The 23,442-nt window shown below is 37.1% G+C and overlaps 1 protein-coding gene across 13 annotated transcripts in view; it reads left to right on the top strand.

Annotated features, from left to right (window-relative positions):
• The first annotated feature begins 213 nt into the window (after positions 1-213).
• Positions 214-23,442, top strand: part of LOC147338995 (uncharacterized) — a 137,685-nt gene continuing 114,456 nt past the window's right edge. For all 13 annotated transcript variants that reach the window (XR_015128608.1, XM_086287446.1, XM_086287524.1 and 10 more), the window contains exons 1-2: positions 214-428; positions 817-964. Coding sequence is in view for 8 of the 13 variants with exons in the window: in XM_086287446.1 (XP_086143572.1) it covers positions 409-428; positions 817-964 (168 nt within the window). In the remaining 5 variants the exon portion in view is untranslated. The remainder of the gene's footprint in view (positions 429-816; positions 965-23,442) is intronic.

Consider the following 23,442-nt stretch of genomic DNA (forward strand, 5'->3'; position numbering starts at 1 on the left):
AAGCATTCATTCATTCATTTATTTGTTCATTTTCAGGCACAACAAATACCTATATTGAACATAAAATGCACAAAACAAAAAACAAAAATTGCCTGAAAAAGGAGTGGGACGAAGAAAACTTATTAAATCCCACCCCTATACTCACTCATCAACAAAAAAAACAATAAACTTCCCGCAGCTATGCCCATCATTGCATACAGACCCATCAACAGCCCCGGGCACATACAAGTATCTAAACGGCAGCTCGCAAACAACAATTAGAGCCTTCATAACTGAATACAGAATATATAAATTATAAATTGCATTAACCAAATAGCAGGTAAAAATATTGCGTCTGTTTTTATATTTGCATATTCACCAATCATCTCCCAATCACAGTTTTAATCTAAATCAAAGGCAATTGCAACTATGTGGCTAACATGTGCAGGGTAAGTCGGGCTAAGTTTTGTATGTTTGTTTGTCTTTCTCTCTTTAGCCAAATTGTTTCTCCCAGTGCTCAAATTTATTTGTAAATATAGCTAAACAACACTGCGGGAGAGGAGGGAGCGGGCTTTTCAATTTAAGAAAACAGGGAAGTGGTAGCCTGTAGCTTTTTCTGTCTCTAGTGTAGGGCTAGCAAACCTTTATTAGCTAATGGTAGATGGAACGAATGAGCTAGCTAAAGACACCTAGCTACATTTAATCTTGCACATGATTGAGATCAGCGGAAAAGTAATCCAAATGTGTATGAACTAATAACTGCACAAAATAATTGTTTTGAATGCAGTTTTTGGTATTTACCCTGCTACTTCAATCCAAATGAAAACCCCTTTTAAGGATGGACAGGGAGACCAATGAGGCCAGACAGGAGTCTCCATGGACTATGATGTTTGCAAACGATATACTGATCTGTATTGAGAGTGGGAAGCTAGTGGAAGATATCCTGGAGAAGTGGAGGGATGCTGTGGAGAGAAGAGGAATGACAGTAAGTAGAAGAAAGACAATGCATGTGTGAGCAAAGGTGATAAACGTAGATAAAGGTTGAAATAAGAGGGGTGGTCCAGTCAGTCGCCAAGGGACTCATCTGAAATTTGTAAAGTGACAAAACATGTAAAAACATGCTTAAAAAGGTCTTTCTCAGAGATAGCATGTGGTGGGTGTGAACAATATTATTAGGCTGCTTGCAGTTGTACTTAAAATCCACACATACAACTGACCTTGCAATACAAAGAAGGTATTTTGCAGGTTAATCAAAGGTTTTATGAGAAACGTTATTTTATTGCCATGTGTTTTGATTTTGTTTATTTTTATAAAGGTATTTTTAATGGATTAAACTTTACTTGAGACATTTTGTTAAGTGACGGGTCCACCTGAAACTAGTTTGTCTGAAGTCTGCAAATGTAAACTCCATACCTGATTAAATTTTACCTCTAATACATTAACATCTCTTCACTATAAAGCTACCAAATACTTATAAGTAAGCATCCCTGGAAGCCTGTGCTCTTCCTGTTACTATTTCAAAGGGCAGTTTCCATATGTAGGCATAATTGTAAAGATATAGGCAGTCTTTGATTGACATTTGTAACTTCAGGCATGTTGGTTTATAGAATTGCAAAGTTAGTTTTCTAAAGTTAATGCTTCCTTATAATCATCCTAAATTTTCCAAGGTTAGGTGCTGATGTGTTGTTGTTTTCATCAATTTGGTGGTCTGCACACCTTGTCACCTGTGAATACCTTACTCTCTCAGTGGGATCACTCTAATCCAATCCCAAATATATTACTTGGTCCTCACTGAGATAAGGCATTCTGGGGAAAGTTAGTGTATCCATATGAATTAAATAGACAGCAGCTCTATCAAAATCAGGCAGTAGGTCAAGGCTACTCTGCAAGAGGATATGATGCAGTCAAACAGATTTTTTTCCCCATATAGCCTCTTCTTTACCCCCAGCCTGGGTTATTATCACTCACCCACACGGAAGACAATAACAACATCAGACTGTGCTGTCTGCATCTCCATCTGCAGCTTTATAATGATAGTGGGTGATGAGCCTTTGCTTTTTAATTCAGTGATTCTTTCACTTGAACACCACTCAGATGTCACTTATGTCACCACGATACTAAACATTCAGATAATTTGAACTTTAACCAATGTCACTACTGAACTTTTAAAACCTACCAATAAGAAACTGGGAAGCTCTACATGGATAACTTGGATGTGATTTTAGTTCTTTTGCATTTCTTTCGCATTTCTTGATTTAAGATGTGCTCATGACAATGATTTCTTTGTCTAAACCAGAAGCTAGTAGAAATTACATGGACACTTTTAAAAGAATGTAAGCAGACCTAAATAAATTGTCAGATTTTCAGACTGTAGGTTTGGTGGTTTGGTTTATGATGTTTTCAGGAAAGCTGTGCCACACCTTAGATTAATTGTTGCCAGTAAAGAGGATGCCAAGTGAGCTTGGAGTGTGCGTGGCTCTTAGAAGGTCTCGGCATGTAATTAAAAACAACGGCGTGCAGAATAATGGCTGAGGCGAAAGTATGTTATTAAGGCCATTTATTGCAACAGATTCAGCTTCTTGGGACAGTTGAGAGCCCAGAGAAAGATTCCTAAGCATTTTCACGCCTCTGTAAGGACTGCTATTGACAAAAATATGTTTCGCATTTTCAAATATTAATGTTCACATGTGTGAGATGTTTCTTTTTAATTCAGTAAACATCACTGATATCCTAACACTATTTTAGTAGCTCCCCATCAAAAAAAGCAACATCTTGTGCAGGATGGTCTTTGGCATGTTGACCATAATAACCACGTAGATACTTCACAGTTAATCTCACACAGGAATACAGATAGACTTCACACATGATTGATTGAGAGTTTGAGAGTAATATAGATTTGAGCTCAGCTTTCATTTGGAAAAGCATAAACCCAGACTTTCAGTGCTCTGTGCTTTAACACAAATTTCTATTACAACGGTGATGAAACCTTAATGGCTCAGCTGGGTTTGTTGTTGTGTGTGCTAACAGCAAAAAAAGAAAAAAAACCTAAAAAAGTCCTGTGCAACAAAGATTGGCATAAGAATGCAAAATGGTAGCGCTTTAACAAAAAACATAACAATGAAAGTTGACTTTTTTTTTTTTGCAAGATTAATGAAATAATGATGGTAGATTTCATAAAAAGTGGGAAAAATACAATTGTGTAATGTTCTTTTGTCAAAATAAACAAGTAAAGGCAGAGGAAGTTGCTGCCATTCACTGCGATTTCTGCTAAATAATGCAGTGCATAGATAAAGCTGAGGTGACGAAATTGAGGCTGCAAAGGAGCTATGTGTACTTTCTGTTTTGTTTGGGATGCTGTGCTTGTCCACAGTGCTGCTCAAAGTCAGTGTGACACTGTGGTTGTTGCAGACTTTTTTTTTTTGCCAGTATTACTATGGTAGCTTTGAATTAGGTTTGAGGGTTATTCTGCCTCCAGAAACAGGGGCACGAGCATGGAAGAAAGTGCTGCCTTTCAAATGTATTAATCTAGCACGTGGTTACTAAAAGGTAGTGTCTCTTGAAAGCATGACAGTTTCATCAGTGTTGTTTTACGAATAAGCATTGCTACATCAAAAAGCTTTTTGCCATTAGGGAAAATTCATTAAATATTTTCAGCTGTGAGGAAAACGTCCATTTTACCAAGTGCTTATGGGGGGGGGGGGGGAATAGAAACATGAAATATTAGTGATGGCAAAAAAAGTAATTTAAATTTATGTTTTCATTTTATTCATTATTACTTCTTCATATATAAATGTACAGAGGGAGAGAGAGTAAAGATGGTCTGATCGCTTGTGATTATGTCATAAATTGGTAGAGTTAAGTAATCATCAAATTAAGCAATTTAATCTGTAATTACATTTGATCCCAAAACGAAAGCTTTGCTCAACATTATGTTTGTTGTTCTGTTTTTTAAATTCTTTTTTTGGCACATGTTTTGAGGACAGCCAGAGACGGCTAAGATGAGAAGCTGTCCGTTTGTGGTCAGAGGATGTGGTAGACTGCTTGTGTTGTTTGATACTTGATCTGATGTTAATGTGCTGCTGTGTGTGTGGGATGGAGTAAGTTGAAAGAGGCAGAGGGGAAGATGGGCAGATAATCCCGTCTGCCTGATGAGATTGAATGCTGAGATTGATTGATCGCCTAATCATAGGAGGAAATGGGCCTGAAAATGAATGGGACTCTGCCCCTGCCTTGCTGTGGAGCTGGGGAGTTGGGTTGGAGGGGATGTTAGCTGCAGAAAGACATGGCCTTAATGTGCATGAGACCTGATTTCATTTGTGTCTGATATACAGTTATATGATCCTGGCTAAATGATCAAATAAAAAAGGAAGAGGGAGAACAGTGAAGGGGATGTAAATCAAGCTTTATTGCTGGAATATTACTTTTTCATCTCATCTGAAATGGATGCATTGAGAAAAGAGCAAGAATAAAAATTCATCATCAATGTAGAATTGATGGAACTGTGTGTCTGTGTAGAAACCCACTGTTGTGGATCTAGTTGACTGGCTAGTAATAGGCATTAGATTATAGGATTATATGAGGACTGTATGATTGGTTTTCAGTATTTTTGGCTTGGATTGATTTGCCTGGTCAAGTTGTTTACAGCTGGATTGGAGGTTTTTTAGAATATTTAAAAAGCTAACATGCTTCTGCATGTGTCACTCTCTCTTTGTCCTCACTGCCACTTACTAGCTCAATTGATGGCAAGAAATAGAAGTGGTCATTGTGTCTCTGCTTGAGAGCCTAATATGTACTAACCTACATTGCAGACACAAAGATAGCCATGTTATTTTATTTATTTTGGATGTTAACATTATTTCACTTTCACTGCACAGAAACAAACTTATTTCACAAAACCAAAAACTACTAGGGATCAAAATTATTAGCCACTATGATGCTAATAGTCAATTGTGTATCCTTCATGCTGGATAACAGCCTGGAGTCATTTGTTGTAGTTTTCAACAAGTCTCACAAACGTCTCCTGAGCAGTCCTAGCTCATTCTTCTTTGGTGAATCTCTCAAGCTTCTCCAGATTTTAGGATATTCTGGCATGGACCTTGGTCTTCAGTTCACCACACATATTTTTGATGAAATTCAACTCATGACTTTGTGCAGGCCAGTCAGTAACTTTCACTGTGGTCTTCTGGAGGTAGTTCTTCATCAGGAACAGGATATATTTGGGGTCGACCCAGTTTTGCTGCTGGCTGCTTGAGGATTTCTTTGAAAATCTTCACATATCCTTCTTCTTCATAATTGCTTCCACATTGACGAGATTCCCCTTTCACAGATACACTGAAACATCCCACAGCATAATAATCCCAGCACCATGCTTTACAGTGTGGACGGTGTGTTTTGGGTTATCCAACTCTCCCTTCTTTCTCCAAACATAATCGGTGTCTTTATTGCCAAAGAGCTCTAGTTTCATCTCATCTGACCAGAGGACGTGCTTCCAGTATGCATAACCTTTCTCCAGGTTGTTAATAGCATACTTCTGTTTGACAAGGTGTCTTTCCAGTTCTGGACACTTGGGAATGCTGTGCTAACTTTGTATATCCATCTCCTGCTTTGTGAGCATCCAGAAAAGTATAAACTGATATCTTTTTTTTTTTTTTGGCCTGATTTTTGCTTAAGTGATAGCTCAAAACCTTCCTGAGGTTTTAACACTGTGTGCAAATTGGAAGATAACCCTAAATTTTTTTAACTTTATTTTACAAGCTTTGATCATTACAAAGTTAAAGCACAACCTTGCACAGCAGTGATTTGTGCTGTGGCTTCAAAAAAGGTCGTTGTTTTTTTTTTTAGGGAGCTAATAATATTGACGCTGGTCTTATATATATATATATATATATATATATATATATATATATATATATATATATATATATATATATATATATATATATATATATATATATATATATATATATATTTTTTTTTTTTTTAAGGAAATTGTTATTTTGTGCAAATTGAAATAACTTATGTTTTCTTAAGAAAACTGGTATGTTTAGAAATGCTGTGTTACTTGCTCTATTAAAAAAGCACTTAAACAAAAACTTACATCTTATAGGAAGGCTAATAATTTTATCCTCATCTGTATATCAAGGGGGAGTTTAGCTTTGTATTGTGAGGTTTCTTTCATTTTATGTAAGGCTGACATTTCAGAGTGAATACTGCCAGAAACTATTCATGTGCAATGCTTAATGTGTTAGATTAAGCCTGTCATTAAGGCAGAATTAAACCAACAAGTTTGCCATGTTGTTTAAGTTTTACCAATTGTCAGTATGCTTGTCCACCCCTTTAGAGATGCTTTGTAAAGCAAATACCTCTCACAGTTGGAGCATTTGTGACAATTTTCCATCTCGTTATCAAAAGAGTCATTTTCTTTCTTTTTTGTAACTTAATTTAACACTTGAATGATAAATATGTTTTGCAGATAACAAAATCCTGCATAGGAATTATCAATGTCATAAGTGTTTTTCAAAACTGTGTAGGTGTAGCAGAATGTGACTGTTATTATGTCACTGTAGCTATAAATTGTTGGTCTTTTGTTCAGATTCATTACATGGTATATTTACCAGTCAATAAATCATTAAAGCTGGCTGTCTATTGATGTAGCTTTACTTTGGTGGAGTGCAAAACAGCACCAACTAGACAGGACATAGCCACGAGACTGGTGTCAGGCATCACAATGTTGAGAGAGCATGCTTTAGTGTGCCTGTAGATGTTTCATAACATATTTGGACTTACTAGTTTACAATGCTATTAAACACCCAAAGTTTCAGAAGACAACATGAATTGAGATATGTAATGAGATAGATAAAATCAAATAACATTGACTATTTATCGATTTGATATCTTGAATTTCTAGCTGATTGTTGCAGATACTAGTTTAGTTACTTTAATTTGAGCAAGTGTTCTTTCTCTGAAGTGTTTTCTTTACTTTAATTTGCTTAGCTCTGTTTTGGTCTCCACCATCGTCTAAGGAAAATAAAGCAAAACATTTAGCTTTAAAATAAAAAATAAATTAATTAGTGCTGAGATCTAATCAGAGCAGAGATATAGCTCTAATCTGAAGGTTTTTTCTTTTTTTTAAAGAATAAATAATCAAGAATAAATGTCAATATAATGCTAAAATGCCAAAATTGGAAAAAATAAAGACAAAAAGCAACTGACACAGTCGATAGGTGTGTTATGTTTGTATTCCTGTGTGTGTGTGCATGCGTGCTTTATTTTAATATATCTTTGCCAGGATCTCTAAGCTAAGCATAAACCTAGTTTTGACCCTCCTCTTTGTCTCCCTCTAGTGTGGTGGTTGCATTTTGGTAGTGACTGATTAGGAAGTTGCTGTGATCCTGAGCTCGAAGCCTGATAGCGGGATGACAAACAGTAATATGAGCAGCCTACACAAAGAAGTAGAGAATCTGCGGACTACTTGATCAATGGCATTGATCAGGGAGTCAATCGTCAACTCTATATTCTACTGTGTTTACTTTCTCCCACTGCTGCTGTTAAACTGAGCATGCTCTAAGCGGCCACCATAGAGACCCTCTAAAAGCTGGCCTCACACCCGTCATTGATTGACACACTGATTATCTTGGGAGCTGTTGACACCACACTTGTTAGCCATCTTAAACATTTATGATGATGGGGAGTGGTAGCTCTGTGTTACGCACTTTACTGGGCTAGAGGGAGAGACAGACATTAATTTTAAAGCTTTTAGTTTAATGTGGTTTGCTTTACTAACTTTTAATCAAAAAAACATCCAGATTGTTATTTGTGATGGACCAACACTTTGAGTTATATCTGTAGATAGTTTGTAAAAGTGATATCATGCATTGACTTGTGTGTTTTCCTTGATTGCCAACATAGAAACGGAAGTATATTTTAAATCTAAGCAATAGATGGGCTGTGAATAAAGCCTTTTAGTCATCCCTTCAGGATTTTAGGAAATGTGCTTATTTTCAACGTTGATAAAAGCAAACTGAGTGATTTTGTGTCAGTTTAAGTAGGCATTAAGGTTTTGCAGTTGTGTCTGATTTGTTAATGTTTTCCTCTACTTTTGTCTTTGATATAAAATTCAAAGAGATTCTTTTGTCCTTTTACTTAAATTAGGCTTTTTCTGTTCCTATTTTCCTATGAAATTCAAACTTCATTATACAGAAAAACACACAAAGCGATATTCTATTTGGTAGCCAAGCCGTACAATAGGACTGTACTAACTGAATGAGATATGCATAAGGTTGCTTAATTCTGGCATTGTTTTAAGACAAGCTGACAGTTTATACAGATGATTTATGATCAGACATCTCTGCCTAACCAGAATAATTCAGATTGTTTTGAATGTTTTTATGTTTTACTGTCAGTTGTCATTGGGGTTAATATTTTGAGGAATTGTTAACAGTGGATACCTAAACATATCATCTCATTCAGATGTCCAGAGTTCCCAGGATGAACTGCAGACTTGTTTGTTCTTCTGTCCTTATTTACTGTTGGTTACCATTTTGTACAATTTGTGCAAAGTAATTAATAGATAGTTTCTGCAACTTCCTCTGGCTTAATTACACAAACTCTTTATCTTAGGCATTCAGTAACTGTCTTTGCTGTACGGACAAGTGCCTCTGATAGAGATACCGTCCCTGCTTGATTTTCCACATAGATGATTTTCTCATATCGGTTTGGCAGCCTCAAACAGACCAGAGGTCCTTTTATGGGTCTGTGTTTTTGGTCGTTATCGCTATTTTTACCTTCAGTTCCTTCATATTCCTTCCAGTTTCCCAAGGCCTCTTGTGGTTGGTCAGCACATTGAAAAGTGCGGTGCCTCTTTACAAGATTGTCCTTAATCTTTTGCCAACCATGTCACCTCGAAATGTGTGGAGGCTGATATGATAATGATGTGGACCAGTCCAGGGTATTAGAGTTAAGCTGGGTGATTAGGCCTCACATCGATTACTCTATCATTCAGCACTGGCCTTGTCTGGGCATCTAGGAGAGAGGTGAATTGGGTAGTGGTGGGGTAGCAGGGGATTGACAGCCATCCTGGAATAAGGAATGAGTGAATCGCAAATGTACATCAAACCTAAATATGTTTTAAACCATACAAGATGGGTATAAAAAATAGTCTTCTTTCACTGTTACTGATTCCATGCTTAGACAAACTTGTGTTTTTGGAACTTAAGCTGCCTAGTATTAAGAAATTCCTTCTACTCTGTTTAAGTAGTAATTTAAGTAGGTTGCTATTCTCAAGAAGATCCTCCTGTATTTTTATGCCTATGTTAAATTTTCTGTATTTGCAGAATCAAACTCGATTAGTGAATGAAACATCACATTACATAACGTATGCAAATGGCACGATGTTATCGTATCATGTTTGACAGCATTTTCATTATAGTGCATTAAATTATATTCCAGTACTTGGCTCATCAAGCCTTCCTAGAAGCACTGAGTAGAGTTCACAGGGACAGGGATAGTGTATTGAAATAGACAGTCAAACAGTAGAAATAAAAAGGGGGGAAAATAAAGAATTTGTGGCTGTAGATGGAATTTATAAGAGAAATATGGGCAAGGAAGTGTTGAAACAGGAGAGATGAAACAGGCAAGAAAAGGTTAGGACCCTTGCCTTGCCTGAACACTCTGAGGCTTTTAATCCCGGAACAAAGTCATTAGGGTTCGCAGCTACAGAAGAGGCCAATTAAAAGCAGAGTGTAGGCATAAGTCGGGAGAAAGGCATCATTTGCTGTAGAAACCCAAGCCTTTTATCAGACCAGTGGGAGCCTTCCCTTATTCACCCAGAGAATCAGAAGGCCTGTCAGACATTTCTTGGAGATGTTTTTACTTCAAATAATTCACTTTCACTTAGAAATAGGGCAGTGGTGAGGAGCGGGAGATGGTTCAGATTATCTAAAGGCCACCAAAAATCATGGCATGACCGTGTTTGTCCTGTACAGTACTGATAATGTATATTAGAAGATGCTAAAAAAGCATAAAAACCAAAATGAAGCGATATTGACTAAAAAATATGAATGTTTTCCTTTATGTTTAACTGTGTTGTTTGTTTGTTTTAAATATATTTGGTCATTAAAAAAAACTGTAATGCTATTATTCATGTAGTGCGATTAACAGTTGTGAAGATTCACACACCCCATTCCTCTTGTAAATCGACTGTGTACTTACAGACACTACTACACATGGTAAAGAAATCCTCAATTATCCCTCACAAAGCTCCATTTTACTCCAATTAGCTACTAAATCCATCTGTGTGGTGATTTAATGCAAGGATTGAGTGGAGGGTGAGGCCTTGAACTGGACTTCCTTGTTTACTGAAATAATTGATATTATCAGATTCTTGGTGATTAATGGGCTTACTTACATATACCAGGGCTTAGCAGCTCTGCTGTAATGTAAAACTGGAAGAATTATAGTATTTATGTCCCTGGAGTCAGCTAATTATTGTACTAAGTTTTGCCTTCTTGTGGAGTAAAGACTAATGAAAGATTGGAGAATGTAAAAATTTTAACAGTGGATTTTCTTTTTGTAATCCATCATTATTATCTACCCCTGAAATTTGCTACAGTGTTTACTTCATCATTCCAGAACTAAGCAAGATGCTGGCACAAACTCCACAAGTCCTCGCTAAAATGTTACCGTTTACAGCCAGGCGGAACTGAAGTAACACTGGGTAGAAGTTGTAAACAGTATAAAAGATGGACATTGCTTCTGCGTCTAAAAAAGTGAAACAAATGTAATGGTTTAAAATGCTTTAAACATGCATTCTTTTTAACGGCCACTGGGGGCGATACATGTAGTTGCATAAAGACATCTGGTCATGTAGAAAGTTGTGGCAAAACAGCAGTCTGATTTGACATCTCTGAACAATTCAGGTCAAAGTGAATTAATAATTAACTCTGTTTTGATTGACCCACCTCTTCTCAGCACGTCCAGTTTTGAAACATAAAGATGGCAACAATGGAAACTCTAAATAAAAACAGAATGCAGTAAGTTGCAGATCGTTTAAAACTTACATTTAATTGAAAATAGTACAGAGATGTGACCAGAAACATGTTTCAAAAACACTGGAACAAGGACAACAAAAGACTGTACTGGTTAGCATTTGAGCAATGAGTAACAGCTTTAATTGTAAAACTACCAAGATTTTAGGGATTTCATCATGTGTGGCACATAAAATTAGCAAAAGACTCAGAGAAATCTCTGTGTGCACGGGTCACGGCTGAAAACCAACTGAATGGCTATTTTTTATTTTTTTTTTCACATCTTCATTTGCTACTGTATGGAAAACGGATCTAATTCTGTAGAGCATATTAATGCATGGGCACATGAACATTTCTTAAAATCATTGTCAGCAATTATGGGCTCTGAAACAGACTGAATTTGTAATAGAAATGTCCTAACTTTTTAAAATTATTTGCTGTGCTTTTCTTTGTTTACATTTTACACAGAATCCCAACTTTTTGGAAAATGCTGCATACTCATTGACATAGAAGTCATATGTATTGACCACAAATGCATCAGAGCAAAGAGCAAGTACTTGGCAGTATAAATTACACATTCCTATTTAATATTTTGTTAATACAGAGAAATTAATGTTGTTCAATAGAAACTTTTTTTTATCTTTGAAACCGTGATTTATGATCTAGTTATAAATCATTTGAATTATTTGGTATCGTTTAGGATTGTGATATACTGTTGTGCAGCCCTTGAATTATTGAGTACGTTTCATTATTTAAAAGTGCACTGGATACAGCATTCGGCATCGGACTGCATACCGTCATGTAGACATACTATACATTAAACCCTTTCTCTGGATGAAAGGCTTTGGGCTGAATGGAGAGCAGGTTATAGGAGTTAAATGAATACATAAAAACTGCGTAAATTGCACCAGGTTCATACCACCATGGGAGATACAGTATGAGGGTGGATGAGATGAGCCAACAGTCTTTCTCAGCTAGCAGATCCTCCTGAGAACTATTAATAATAAAACAACATGCTGGTTTATACAGATTCACATATCATAAAAATGGCTTTTAGTACTTGTTACAAACCTTTACCTGTCTGTTTCGCTTATAGTTGTTCAGGATTTTGTGAAAGGCACAGTAGGGATGAGGGTAGGGTGGTTCTTTGACCTGAATGGGTAAATACTCCCCATGAGTTATTGGTGTTGGGTGTATTCGATTGATTATGTGTGGGACTATATGGCAAGGATATTGGCAGTGCATTGGTCTGATCGTACTTGCTACACAGACCTGGTTGGATTGTTTTCCTTGTGATGGACTGCCGAAGAATCTTTACAGTCAGAACCTCTCTGGTGTTTTTTGGCACAGTGTAAGCATACAGTATGTGAAATAAGAAAACAAAGTTGGCACAGGATATGGTACATTGCAAATAATAATTTGTCTGCTGAATACCGTAGAATGGTTGAGGTGAGAATATTTGACTTCATTTCAGAATATAAGAGGGAACTCTGTCTGAATTCAGCTAGCAAACCCTAAATAGAAGACTGAACCATCATTCTCTACCTTCCTGTCCATCCTCCATTAATTGCATTGCTGACTGATAGAGCATTCTGTAACTGCGTCTGCCTCTTTTGCTGCTTCTTTTTTATGTCTCGTTTTGGTTCCTTTTCCTCTTCTGCTCAGCTTCTGTCGCTTTCTTTGTTTCTCTCTGTAGACTGTGAGCTGATATAATCCTTTGAAAAGGTAATGATCCCACTGTGTTGAGATTATGTATGTGTGCTGCACAGTGTAATGGCCTGGCTTTTTATTGCCTGCTGCATACTAATCCCACAACTGAAGGAATGAGATGACACCTGCAGTGAGCTGTGTGTGAGCAGCAGCCTCACATGAAAGAATGGCCATTAAAAATGATCAAAGAAATTACTGCACTCGGCTGCACAACATTGCTCTCACTCCTGGCTAGGTGTACATCTCTCTGCTCCAACATGCGCATGCACAGTCATGCACTCACATGCATACATGGACTCACACTAATTAGTATCTCAGCCTGATGGATATTCTCAAAGTGATCCTCTGTGGAAATGTCTTGTGCATAGTTGCCTTAGGGTCTCTGTGGTTGATGCACCCACGCTTGCAGATAGGAAATGGAGGACATACAGGAGTTCAAGCTGAGGAGTCTTTTCTTCATACCCTTATCACAAATTATTCATTGATCAACGCAAGATTTAACTAGACATTTGCCTGTGTGGTCTTTTGTTATAAGTTTAGCAATATTTTCTGTTTTTCTGACTGTTGTTGTTGGTTCATAAGGAGTAAAATAATGTAATAGTTTTAAAGCAGATTGAAGTACTAAAATAGATTTGCAGAACAATTGTTTCTGATTTATTCCCTGGTGCAGTCTGCCATTGCCCTCTTCACCAGATGTAGCACTTTGACTTGCACCTTACACTCTGGGTTTGGCACCAGGTCTTATCAATTGGCCTCCATTATAAGCTAGTGGATGACATTTTCTGCAGCTGGTCTATTGTCTCACAGCAGTTTCACTTTTTGCACCAAGCCACACCGGTAAATATATACTAATAAACATATTTCACATACAAAAAGGGGGACTATTTTGCTTAATTTTAGGTCCCTATTTTGATTTTTGGATTTTGCCACTCTCACTTTAAGCCAACTTTTCTCTGATTGGCTGTCCCTTGCAAACAGAAGGTTTAAACAGTAGGTGGGTGAGGCTAATTACCTCGTTGGAATATGTATTCTTGACCACATTAAGGATGCTCCCACCCTATGACATCATAACAAATCCAAGGGTAGAATTAACTGTCAGAAAATAAGCATTAGAGTGTGAAGCCTGAGCTTTTGGCCCTCATACATATGCGGACTTAATATGCAATATCTAATATATACACTTGCTGGACACATTTATTAGGTATATCTGTTCAACTCCTTATTAATGCAAAGCTCTAATTGGCCAGTCACTTGGCAGCCGGTCTGTGCATTTAGACATGTAGATGTGGTCAAGAGGACCAGCTAAACTTTAAACCAATTAGAATGGAGAGGAAAGATGATTTAGGAGTATTTGATTGTGGTGTGGTTGTTGGTGCCAGATGTGCATTTTTCAGAAAATGCTGATCTACTGGGGTTTTCCCAAACAACCATCTCTAGAGTTTATAGAGTTATCTGAAAAAGAAATTATACAGTTAGCATCAAAAATCCCTTGTTGATGCCAAAGATATGAGGAGAACTGCCAGAGTGCTTCAAGTAGATAAGTGGGCAGTAACTGAGGTAACTACTTGTTGCAACCAAGGTATGCAGAAGGTATGCTGCAACATTTGGATGGTGGGGTCAGAATTAGGTTAAAAAAACATAAAAGCATAGATCCATCCTGCTCTGTATCAATGGTTAAAGATGCTGCTGGTGGTGTAACGGTAGCACACTTTAAGCTTCTTATTACCAATTAAGCATTGTTTAAACAACACAACCATGTTTATCTCTTTTACAAATAAACTCTATGTATAACTAGAGAATTTGTTCCTTGCTGGCCAGTAGAAAGAATGCAGCTTTAACTTTTCTGACCTGTGCACTATTTCCATCCTTCACATACAGTCTATGGTTTGTAAAGAACATAAAGATTTTTGGCTTCAGATATATATGCATAATAAGTAATAGCATAAAAGCCTCACTGTAACTTTGTTAATAGTCTGCTCTTAAATAGAAACCTCCACTTAATATGCTATTAAAATCGACACTTTTAGAAATGATAGGAAGGGTCTCACAAGTGGCAAGTAGTTTCCAAGAATTAAGAAACTGCCCTTGGAGACTAACAGAAAGAGTCAATTTTCATTGTAATTATGAATGATTATTGCAGTATATATGACTTTTCCCCCCCTGCATTTAACATGGGTCTATCAGAGCAGAGAGAAAGTGGTTATTACAGGGATCCACTTTACTGAGAGATTCTTTTCTCACTAGTCCTCCTTTCTTCCCATTAGCCCCTTCCTTTCTCTCCCTTAGCGGTCCATTTTAGAACCATGCGGCTGCGGCATGTGGGTAATTTCACTGCCTATTCATGTGTTGGAGGGCAAGGATTCCTCCTCCATTAGGTAGTGTCATCTTGTGATGTATGATGTATGCACAGAAAGGCAGTTCAATGTTTATTCATGACTTTGAAGGCAATGCCTCAGCTAAGTCCTCTGATTTCCTTTTAAGGAACAAAACTACGTAAGATTGAGACTTCAGTTTAAAGGCATACAGACCATCCTGCAGTTCCTGAGTTTCTCTCTCGCTCTCTCTCTCTCTCTGTCACACACAGACGCATGCTCTCTTTCTCATCTCTCGCCCACAGCTCCATTTTTTTAATCTCTTTTAAATTCTCCCTCGATATTTTTTCTGTCAGATTTAATTTATTTGACCCTTAGAAAAAAGATCACATGCAGTTATTTCCTTCTGATTTTACCAGACTGTCTCACCATCTTGCCTCTGTACTTAACTAAGAACTTTGATGAAGAGATGAATTTAGATCATTTTTTATAGTAGGCTGGCATGTTAATGAGACTAAAAGACCTTGTGAACACACACACACATACACACGCTCAGTATATTGGGTATGTGGAACAGATACGCTCATATAGACTTTTATCCTACTATGAACACCGCTACACAAAGAATAAAATCTGCAAGCTGTCACAAACACAGATTTAAAGCTTGTACATAACTCAAACTCCAGATTCAGTGTTTGATTAAGTAATCATAATTCAAAACTTGTTTTCGTATTTGCCTTGTAAATGATTCCTTAATGGTAATAAAAGCACATCCATTGATCATACCAGGACAACTCCACGCAGGACTTTGATGGGACTCCTCCTATGAGTAAATGGTATCTATTAATATTCTCAGTGACCATCGTTCCAAAAGCACATGAATCATAATGGTTGTATGTGGAAGCTGCTGCTCAAGAGGTCTCAGACACACATATTTGTGATGATTAGTCATGCAATTTAGTTGTGTGTGTTTATTTGAATTTTGTTTCAGGCTAAAATCCTGTCAAGGCTAGAGACTAGTGGCAACTGTCAAGTGGCATGATTTTGGTAAATTACTATCAGGTCTCCACACACAGAGGAGGTGGGAATGCAATATGTAGCCCGTGAACACTGCAGAACGTAGACCTGTTTACTTGGCTTTGAATGTTCAACATGCCCCATGGTTGATTAGCTAAAATGCAGTATTATCCTGTTACATTTTTGGGAATGCATTTCAGCAAGAGTGAGGCAAATGGCAGCAATTTGTATTGAACATTTGTTATACGGTACTAATAACCACACTCTTGCCTTGAGTTATGCATATTCTATCCTTTTATGATAAATAATGCAAATGTGGCAACCTCTGCAAATGCCTGAGAAAATGAGGTGGAAGGGAGGGAGAGGCCAAGGGAGTGAAGGAGAGAGTTGAGAATGAGAGAGCAGGGGCTAGCATAACTAACTGATTGTTGTGCTGTCAAATTGATTTGCATGAAAAAGGCTGGTCTAATTGCAACACTTAACTGCAGTGTATTGATAATACACTGCAGGATCACAAAAGGACACTGAGGAGCTTTTATTAAGACGGATTTCCAGGGTGTCTTTGAGAGGTGCACTACCAGCCTGTGTTTCTGTGGGGGCCATTCGAAGCTTTATGACCCCAACCCGTGTTCTGCCTGACATTATATATCCATCATGCATGTGTACATATCGCTGTCTCAGCATCTATTGCCATATAAATCATCTTTATTTTTTAACTTATTAAGTAAACCTGAAGCTCAGATATTTTTTTAAAATTAATTTTCCTTCAAAAGAGGCAGTTTTGTTATAGAAATGGTGCAGAAAGACCCTACAACTATACAGCAACAATGATGGCTTTTGGTATTCATCAAATGTGCAGAGAAGCCAAACTTTACGACCACTTGTGTAGTTGGTCAAGTAAACTTGCTGAACTTGTTGATGCATGGAGTTTGCATGGAATTAGCGAAATTTCAGTGCCACTGAGTACCTGTTGGATTTGCTTTTACTTCCAGTAATGTGTGATACAACTCTAAATGCATGAAATAATGACACAATATAGAGGGGAAAAAAGTGTTAGGTAATGTGGGGTTAAAGGTCTTAGGGGATACGAAATACTGACATTATATTTTCAAATAAACAAGTTACCCTTGTTCTTTGAACTGCCAGCTTTCTGGGAAACAACGATAATACAGATTCAGTTTCAGACAGCAGGATAAAAGAACATCATGTAGAAATGTATAGAATAAACATTAATGTTTAACATTAAAACAAGCAGCTTATTTTAGTAGCCTCTCAAAAATACAGTCATGAGTTTGTAAAGGGCTACTTCACCAGATGTGAAAAAGTTCTCAATACTGAGAAAGTTTGAAATCCTTTGAGAAGGAAGAGCTAAAGGTTTAACATTTTTAACTGCAGTTGTACAGCTGTTCATTTTGCCTCTGCAACTTGTGTATAATACTCATATCTGGATGCCACCGCACATTAAAACACACCTATGTGCTTTTACTGACCATTGCTAAATGGCAAACTTGCAACATTTAAACATTAAACACAGCTACTACGTCGCACCACTTATACCATCAGTTAACCACCCTTTAGTTAAAAAAGGAAAAACAGGCAGAGGTCATATTGTAGTAAAAAAAAAAAGCATCTATTAAACACCCCAACATTTGGCACAAGTGTGTCTAGCTCACATCCGACCTGACTTGGGTTAAATATAAAGATTGGCGCAAAGTCAAGGTGCATAAAGGAGCTTAATAGCAGCTTAATACCATCACTGCTTTGGAAAAGATTTACCAGTAAGACATCGCCTTAAAACTAGCCAAGGCTCTGTCAGAATGACTAAAATGTATCATGTCACATATTGTTGATGGGGATGCTGCATGTTTATTAGTATAAAAATATACTAGTGGTCGCCTTCTGGTTCAAAGCAACCAAATTTACTTTATCCGGGAATTTAAGACTGCATTGTTGCTTGGCATCAAGAATCCTCTTGTGTTTGTGTCACCCATGTGGTTGGCAGCAGGATATCTGTTGAATGCACTGACTGAGAAGCTGTTTAAATGGTTTGCAATCTTGGTGCACAGCAGGTGTATGCCAGCATGGTAATGATGTGGACCCACAGTTATTTGTGTGTGAAAGGGTAAGGCTGTGGAGAAGTTGGGTGGTGTTTAGCACAGGGCTTCCTCGTGCTGCCAAAGACAGTACTTCCTTTTCTTCCCTTGATTTCCATCTTTAATAATAAATGATGGATGTTTCAAATTGTGAAACCGCTGGGAAAATCCAATTTAATCCTGGGCCTTGTAGGCTTGTATCAAAGGCTCTTATTTAGCTTTAATATTTGCAATGGCGCCTCAAAGTGAATGATGTAATGTACCGTTTCATAATGGTTTGTATGTGGTTTTAACAAACCGTGCTGTTGTTGATTTAAACTGTGTTCTAAATAAACTGTTTTATTTTTAATTATTTTAACTGATTCTCTTTGTACATGTGTAGCTAGAGTGGAAATTGATATATTTGAGCTGTCTATTAACTGCCTAACATGTGAAAGTCACTGTCACATATTTTTGGCCGTAACTCAAAACAAAGAAGATACCAAGCTTTTATGTTTTTGCAGCTAGTTATTACTTTATTAATTACATGGTATAAACTGTTAACTCTCATTAAAATATTAGTTTACTATAGTCATTATATACTACTATAGTCAGTTATTAATGAGCTGTAATGTATAGTGCTGCCAAAATAAAGGATAGAAGTCTCTTATTTATAACCCATTCAGGACCTTGGCTATGACATTTGCAGTGAGGTGAATCTTCTTTATTTACTGAACTAATTGTGTATAGTTTTCAGGGTTGGTCAAGTCAGCACGAGCATAGATTGGGTTTAAGGTTCATACTGCATTCAAAAAAAAGTCCAAGGTGCTTACTTTATGTCTTTATGCTAGCAATGTGTCAAGGCATAGCTTAAGGCAAGGTTGAAAGGCATTTTTTATGAAAAGGATAAAATCAATTTCTTATACTGAGCGCTTAGAAGAACACTATGCTCACCTTACAAGAAGTCCAGAGCAAAGAGAGCTTTGGAGGTGACAAATAACCTCACTCACTTAATTTCTGAAGCTATCTAAAGAATTGGGAAATTGTACTGGAAAGACCAACAATGATCCATTAATTGGGCCTAGTATCTTTTGAAAAGAAGTTCATTACTTTCCCTTTGGAACTGTTTTCACACGTGTATTGCGCACAGAGTCCAATTTGTTTTAGTAAGAATTTGTTCTATGGAACAAAGTCTTTGTGATATCCAGTACAATTACTTTTCTATCAGAAGGGTGACATAGATCTTCAAGGAAAAGCAAGAGAGTTGGCTCTAGCTGTTTTGGACTGTGGGAGGCAGAGTACCTACAGAACCCACACAAACATTGAGGGGAAAATGCGAACTTCACACAGAAAGATGGTGGATTCGAATCAGGAACTTCTCGCTGCGACACAACAGTGCTAACCACTGTTCCACCATGCTGCCCCAACCGGGTTCATAGTACTCCTTGTTTTGGTCTGATTTTGCACATCTTTCTTATTGTAAAGTAAAAATATTACTAAAAGGCTTTGGATAAGATGAGGTCCAGCTGTTGAGTTCCTGTGGAGGTTGACCAATATTCTACCATGTTATTGACCAAATTGTGAATTATATGGAAAAGAAAATTCCGTTTTGATCAATTGATTGAAACTTCCTCCCAGAGCTTAGACACAAGTAAGCAAATCTATGGAAGGTTATGAGAAGTAAAAGGCATAAAAGACTGTTAGCTTTGAAAGGCATATTTTCTCTTTTTGTTCTGGCCCTAACTGAAGCAATTCTACAGATTTGTACTGAAAACATTGGTTAATGTCATTGGCTTGTGGGAATAAGAATGAAAATGGACCTCAAGGTCCCTATTATAAGCCTCTTGTGTCAGTTGCTTTCAAACAAGGCCTTCATCTACAGTATTTCCATTCCCTCCTTCTTTCCTTTGCAACCTTTATATAAGCTTGCCTCTAATGTATGTGAGGAACAGGCTTTGTGCTATAGTCCTCTGCTCAGGTTTAGTGAGTTGCATGAACAATGTATACTTTAAATATTTTTTAATATGACTTACAAGAGACAATTAACCTTCCACTGCTCGTGTCAACTTCTAAACAGCAAGATTGTGTAAATGTTGACCTAATCCTAATCAATAATTTACTGGAGAGCCATACACATATATACTCTACATTTACTTGTCTGTTTTAAAAGCATTAGGTTGAATATCAGACAGCTCTATTCAAAAATACTCTTCTTTACTGATATTAGTAAATTGACTAATGTACTACTGTACTAATGCAGCTGCAGATTTATATGGTCTTGCTCAGGAAAAAAATGGGTCCTACTTTTTTTAACCTTTTTAACCTTAGCACTAAGATTTGCCAAAAAGTCTTGAAGAAATGTCTTTTTCAGTCCAATTAAATCTGTCATTGCCCTTTAGCCATAAAGTGTGGAGGCAGCAGATTTTTCCACTGCCAGCAGAGGTCATGTTCATGTGTGCTTGCCTAGCTCTATTCTTATAAGTGCTTTTTTGCCTTTTTCTCATCACATTAACAGGCTCAGCTCATTTTGAGTAGGAGGGACAGGGGAGATTTCAACCAGACAGGTTGTCTCTAGACAGTACAGTAAATTGTGAATAACATGTAATTTCTAAGGGTTCTCAGTGTCACAGGCTCATAGTGTTTTAGCTGGACTTCAGTATTATTAGAGGAGTATGGCGTGCCGAAAAGGGAACATCTCGTTCTAGCAAAACTATGGATGTCTATCCAACGTGCTGAGTTTAGGAAGATCTGCTTTCTAGACATAGCCTTATTCTGATGTGTTATCAGAATGGATGGAGTCAGAGGAACAAATTTAACCAGAATCAGTATATTTTACTGCTGACAGATAAATTGATACAAGAAAACTTGAGTAAAAGAGGTGGAGGAAGGGAGATACAGCTGCTTTAGGCCCAGAACAAATAATTGTAATCTGGGAATAAAAAAGGCAGTTTTAAGGCAAAAGTAAGCTGCAGTATTTGGCTGTTGTCATTGTCAAAATTCAGAATCATTATTATGAAAGTCACCTTATGTATATTTATTATTTTCAGTATTTATGTCCTGCTGTATGTTTTCCCTTGATTGGCCACTTGCAGTTGCTACACTTGACTGACACACAGCATGCATATTTTTATCAATTTAACCCTTAACCTAATACTTAAATCCAGAGCAGTCTTTTTATCTACCCTGGGGGTGGGAGCTCATTATTAAATTTGAACTAACCCAAGTTTACTATCCTTGTTGATACACGTAGTTTGGAACTTTGTTTGCAACCAAAGCTATAGCTGCAAGTTTTTGTTTCAGTAAGAATACCTTTGCCACAACATGGAGAGTCCTCTTTAAGAAATGAACTAGAACTAAACAGATTTATTTCTTAGCTCTAACTTCTTGAACCTAGTAAATGGTAAATCTTGATTGTACCACCTGGGATAACAGTTACACTAATTACACTATTAAAGTTGAAAGAATTTACACGCTTTTAACTCTCAGTGGTGTGACACTGTTTATTTCTGAGTTCTTAAAGAACATTTTGACCCTGAAACGGTTGTTATGTGACATGTAACAAGCAGATGTAATTTGTTGTTCTTTTTATATCTCTGGCCCCTGCTCTTTGCAGACTCTGTCTGACATGGTTGTTATTATTTGTTTATTATTTTTTAACTTGGTGTGAAACACTGTTTGATGCTGTTATAGTTGATGTACTACAAAATATTGTAAAAAATTAAATTATAAAAAGCGATTCTTCTGAACAACCTACAGTCATGTGAAAAAGGTTTTCACAGGACTCATAGAAAACAAAGTACACCTGGTGATTCAGTAGCTTGTACAACCTATAGCACCAAAACATGAAGCAATATTTTTCTGTATGACTTTATCAATCTCTCACATAATTCTAGAGAAATGTTGCCCAGTTCTTCTTTACAAAATTGTTTCAGGTCAGTGATATTTGCTGGCATAATTATACACCGCTCTCTTAAGATGACAAAACAGTATTTCAGCTAGGTTGAAATCAAGTCTGGAATTTAACAGGGCCAAACCACTGATTCTTTTTTTTTTCTCTATCCATTGACTAGAATGAAATCTAATGAAATAGATTTGCCGATGCACTTATGACCCTGTTGCATGACCAAGTTTCTGGTGGACAGATGGCGTTACATTTGACTGTAGAGTACTTTGGAGTGCAGAGAAATTTCTTGTTGACTCAGTGTCTGCAAGGTGCCCAGGTCCTGTGAGCGTTGTTTTTAACTAATACGCTCTGTTTGTTTTTCACCAAATGTGCTGCTTTGCACTATGGCCACACATCTATACAATCATGTTATGTTCCAGAAGTCTTGTGATTTCTTCAGATGCACATTAAACCTAAGCTGTGCTGTTCTTTCTGGATAGAAGAAGCTTTCTTGTGGAAACTCTCCCAAACAAGCCATCCTTCTTCAATCTTGATCTAATTGTACAGTCATGAACTTTAACATTCATGAACCTTAACAAGTAACATGCTACCTTGGGCCTTTATAGTCTAACACATTGTGCTTGTTTTTTTCGATTTCTCTCTGACCTTGGGATGAGTTTGCTGCGACGTCCCCTCCAGGGAACATTTTGTAATAGAAAACTTCTGCTTTTTTGGAGGTGCTCACATTTGCTGATGATTAAATAATCAGGTGCATTTGATTTGCAGCACCTGGCCTATTATTTACTATTGAAGAAATAGGGGTGTACTTAGTTTTTCACAGGAGTACAGAGTCCTGTGAAATCTTTCATGCAGCTGTCTGTGATGACATGTTTTCTATATAGCCCTACACGTTATGTTCAACAAATATGTGGAGTCGCATACATCTGACAATATATCTGACTCCTCTGTTTAGATATTGACAAACCTTCTGAATAATTAGCAGTATTAAATACAGTAGTGCATTTTGACTGAAGTAGAGCTCTATAATTCTCGTTTTGTCATTAGTTGTAATTAATTTGGAAAGATGTGTACATTCTGATAAACATGGTTTATTTTCTTTCTTCAGATCATTTAATTTATGTTGTGGGAACCAAGAGTGATGATAACTTAGTTTATCTGTTAGAAAACGCCCATGGCTACTCTAGTATTTTATGCCAAGGCAATACTTAAGTATGGTCCAGGCTTTAAGTGGTTCTTTAGAGCTCAAATTTAAAGTATCGTTCTTTATAAGTAGCTCTTAATGTACAGTGTATCAAAGTAGGCACTAAAACTATTAAAGTGTATTTGGGCGATGATATGGACTACATTACAAAGCTGGGGTGTAAGGATGGTGGTGTTAACTGTCTGCTAGCGTAATGAGAGAGTGAGCTGTCAGAGACATGCAT

Source organism: Aulonocara sp. 'chitande type north' Nkhata Bay, linkage group LG1 (genome assembly GCF_057382095.1).
Source record: "Aulonocara sp. 'chitande type north' Nkhata Bay isolate Kocher_YH1m ecotype deep benthic linkage group LG1, A_spYH_male_GT1.1, whole genome shotgun sequence".
NCBI lineage: Eukaryota > Metazoa > Chordata > Actinopteri > Cichliformes > Cichlidae > Aulonocara > Aulonocara sp. 'chitande type north' Nkhata Bay.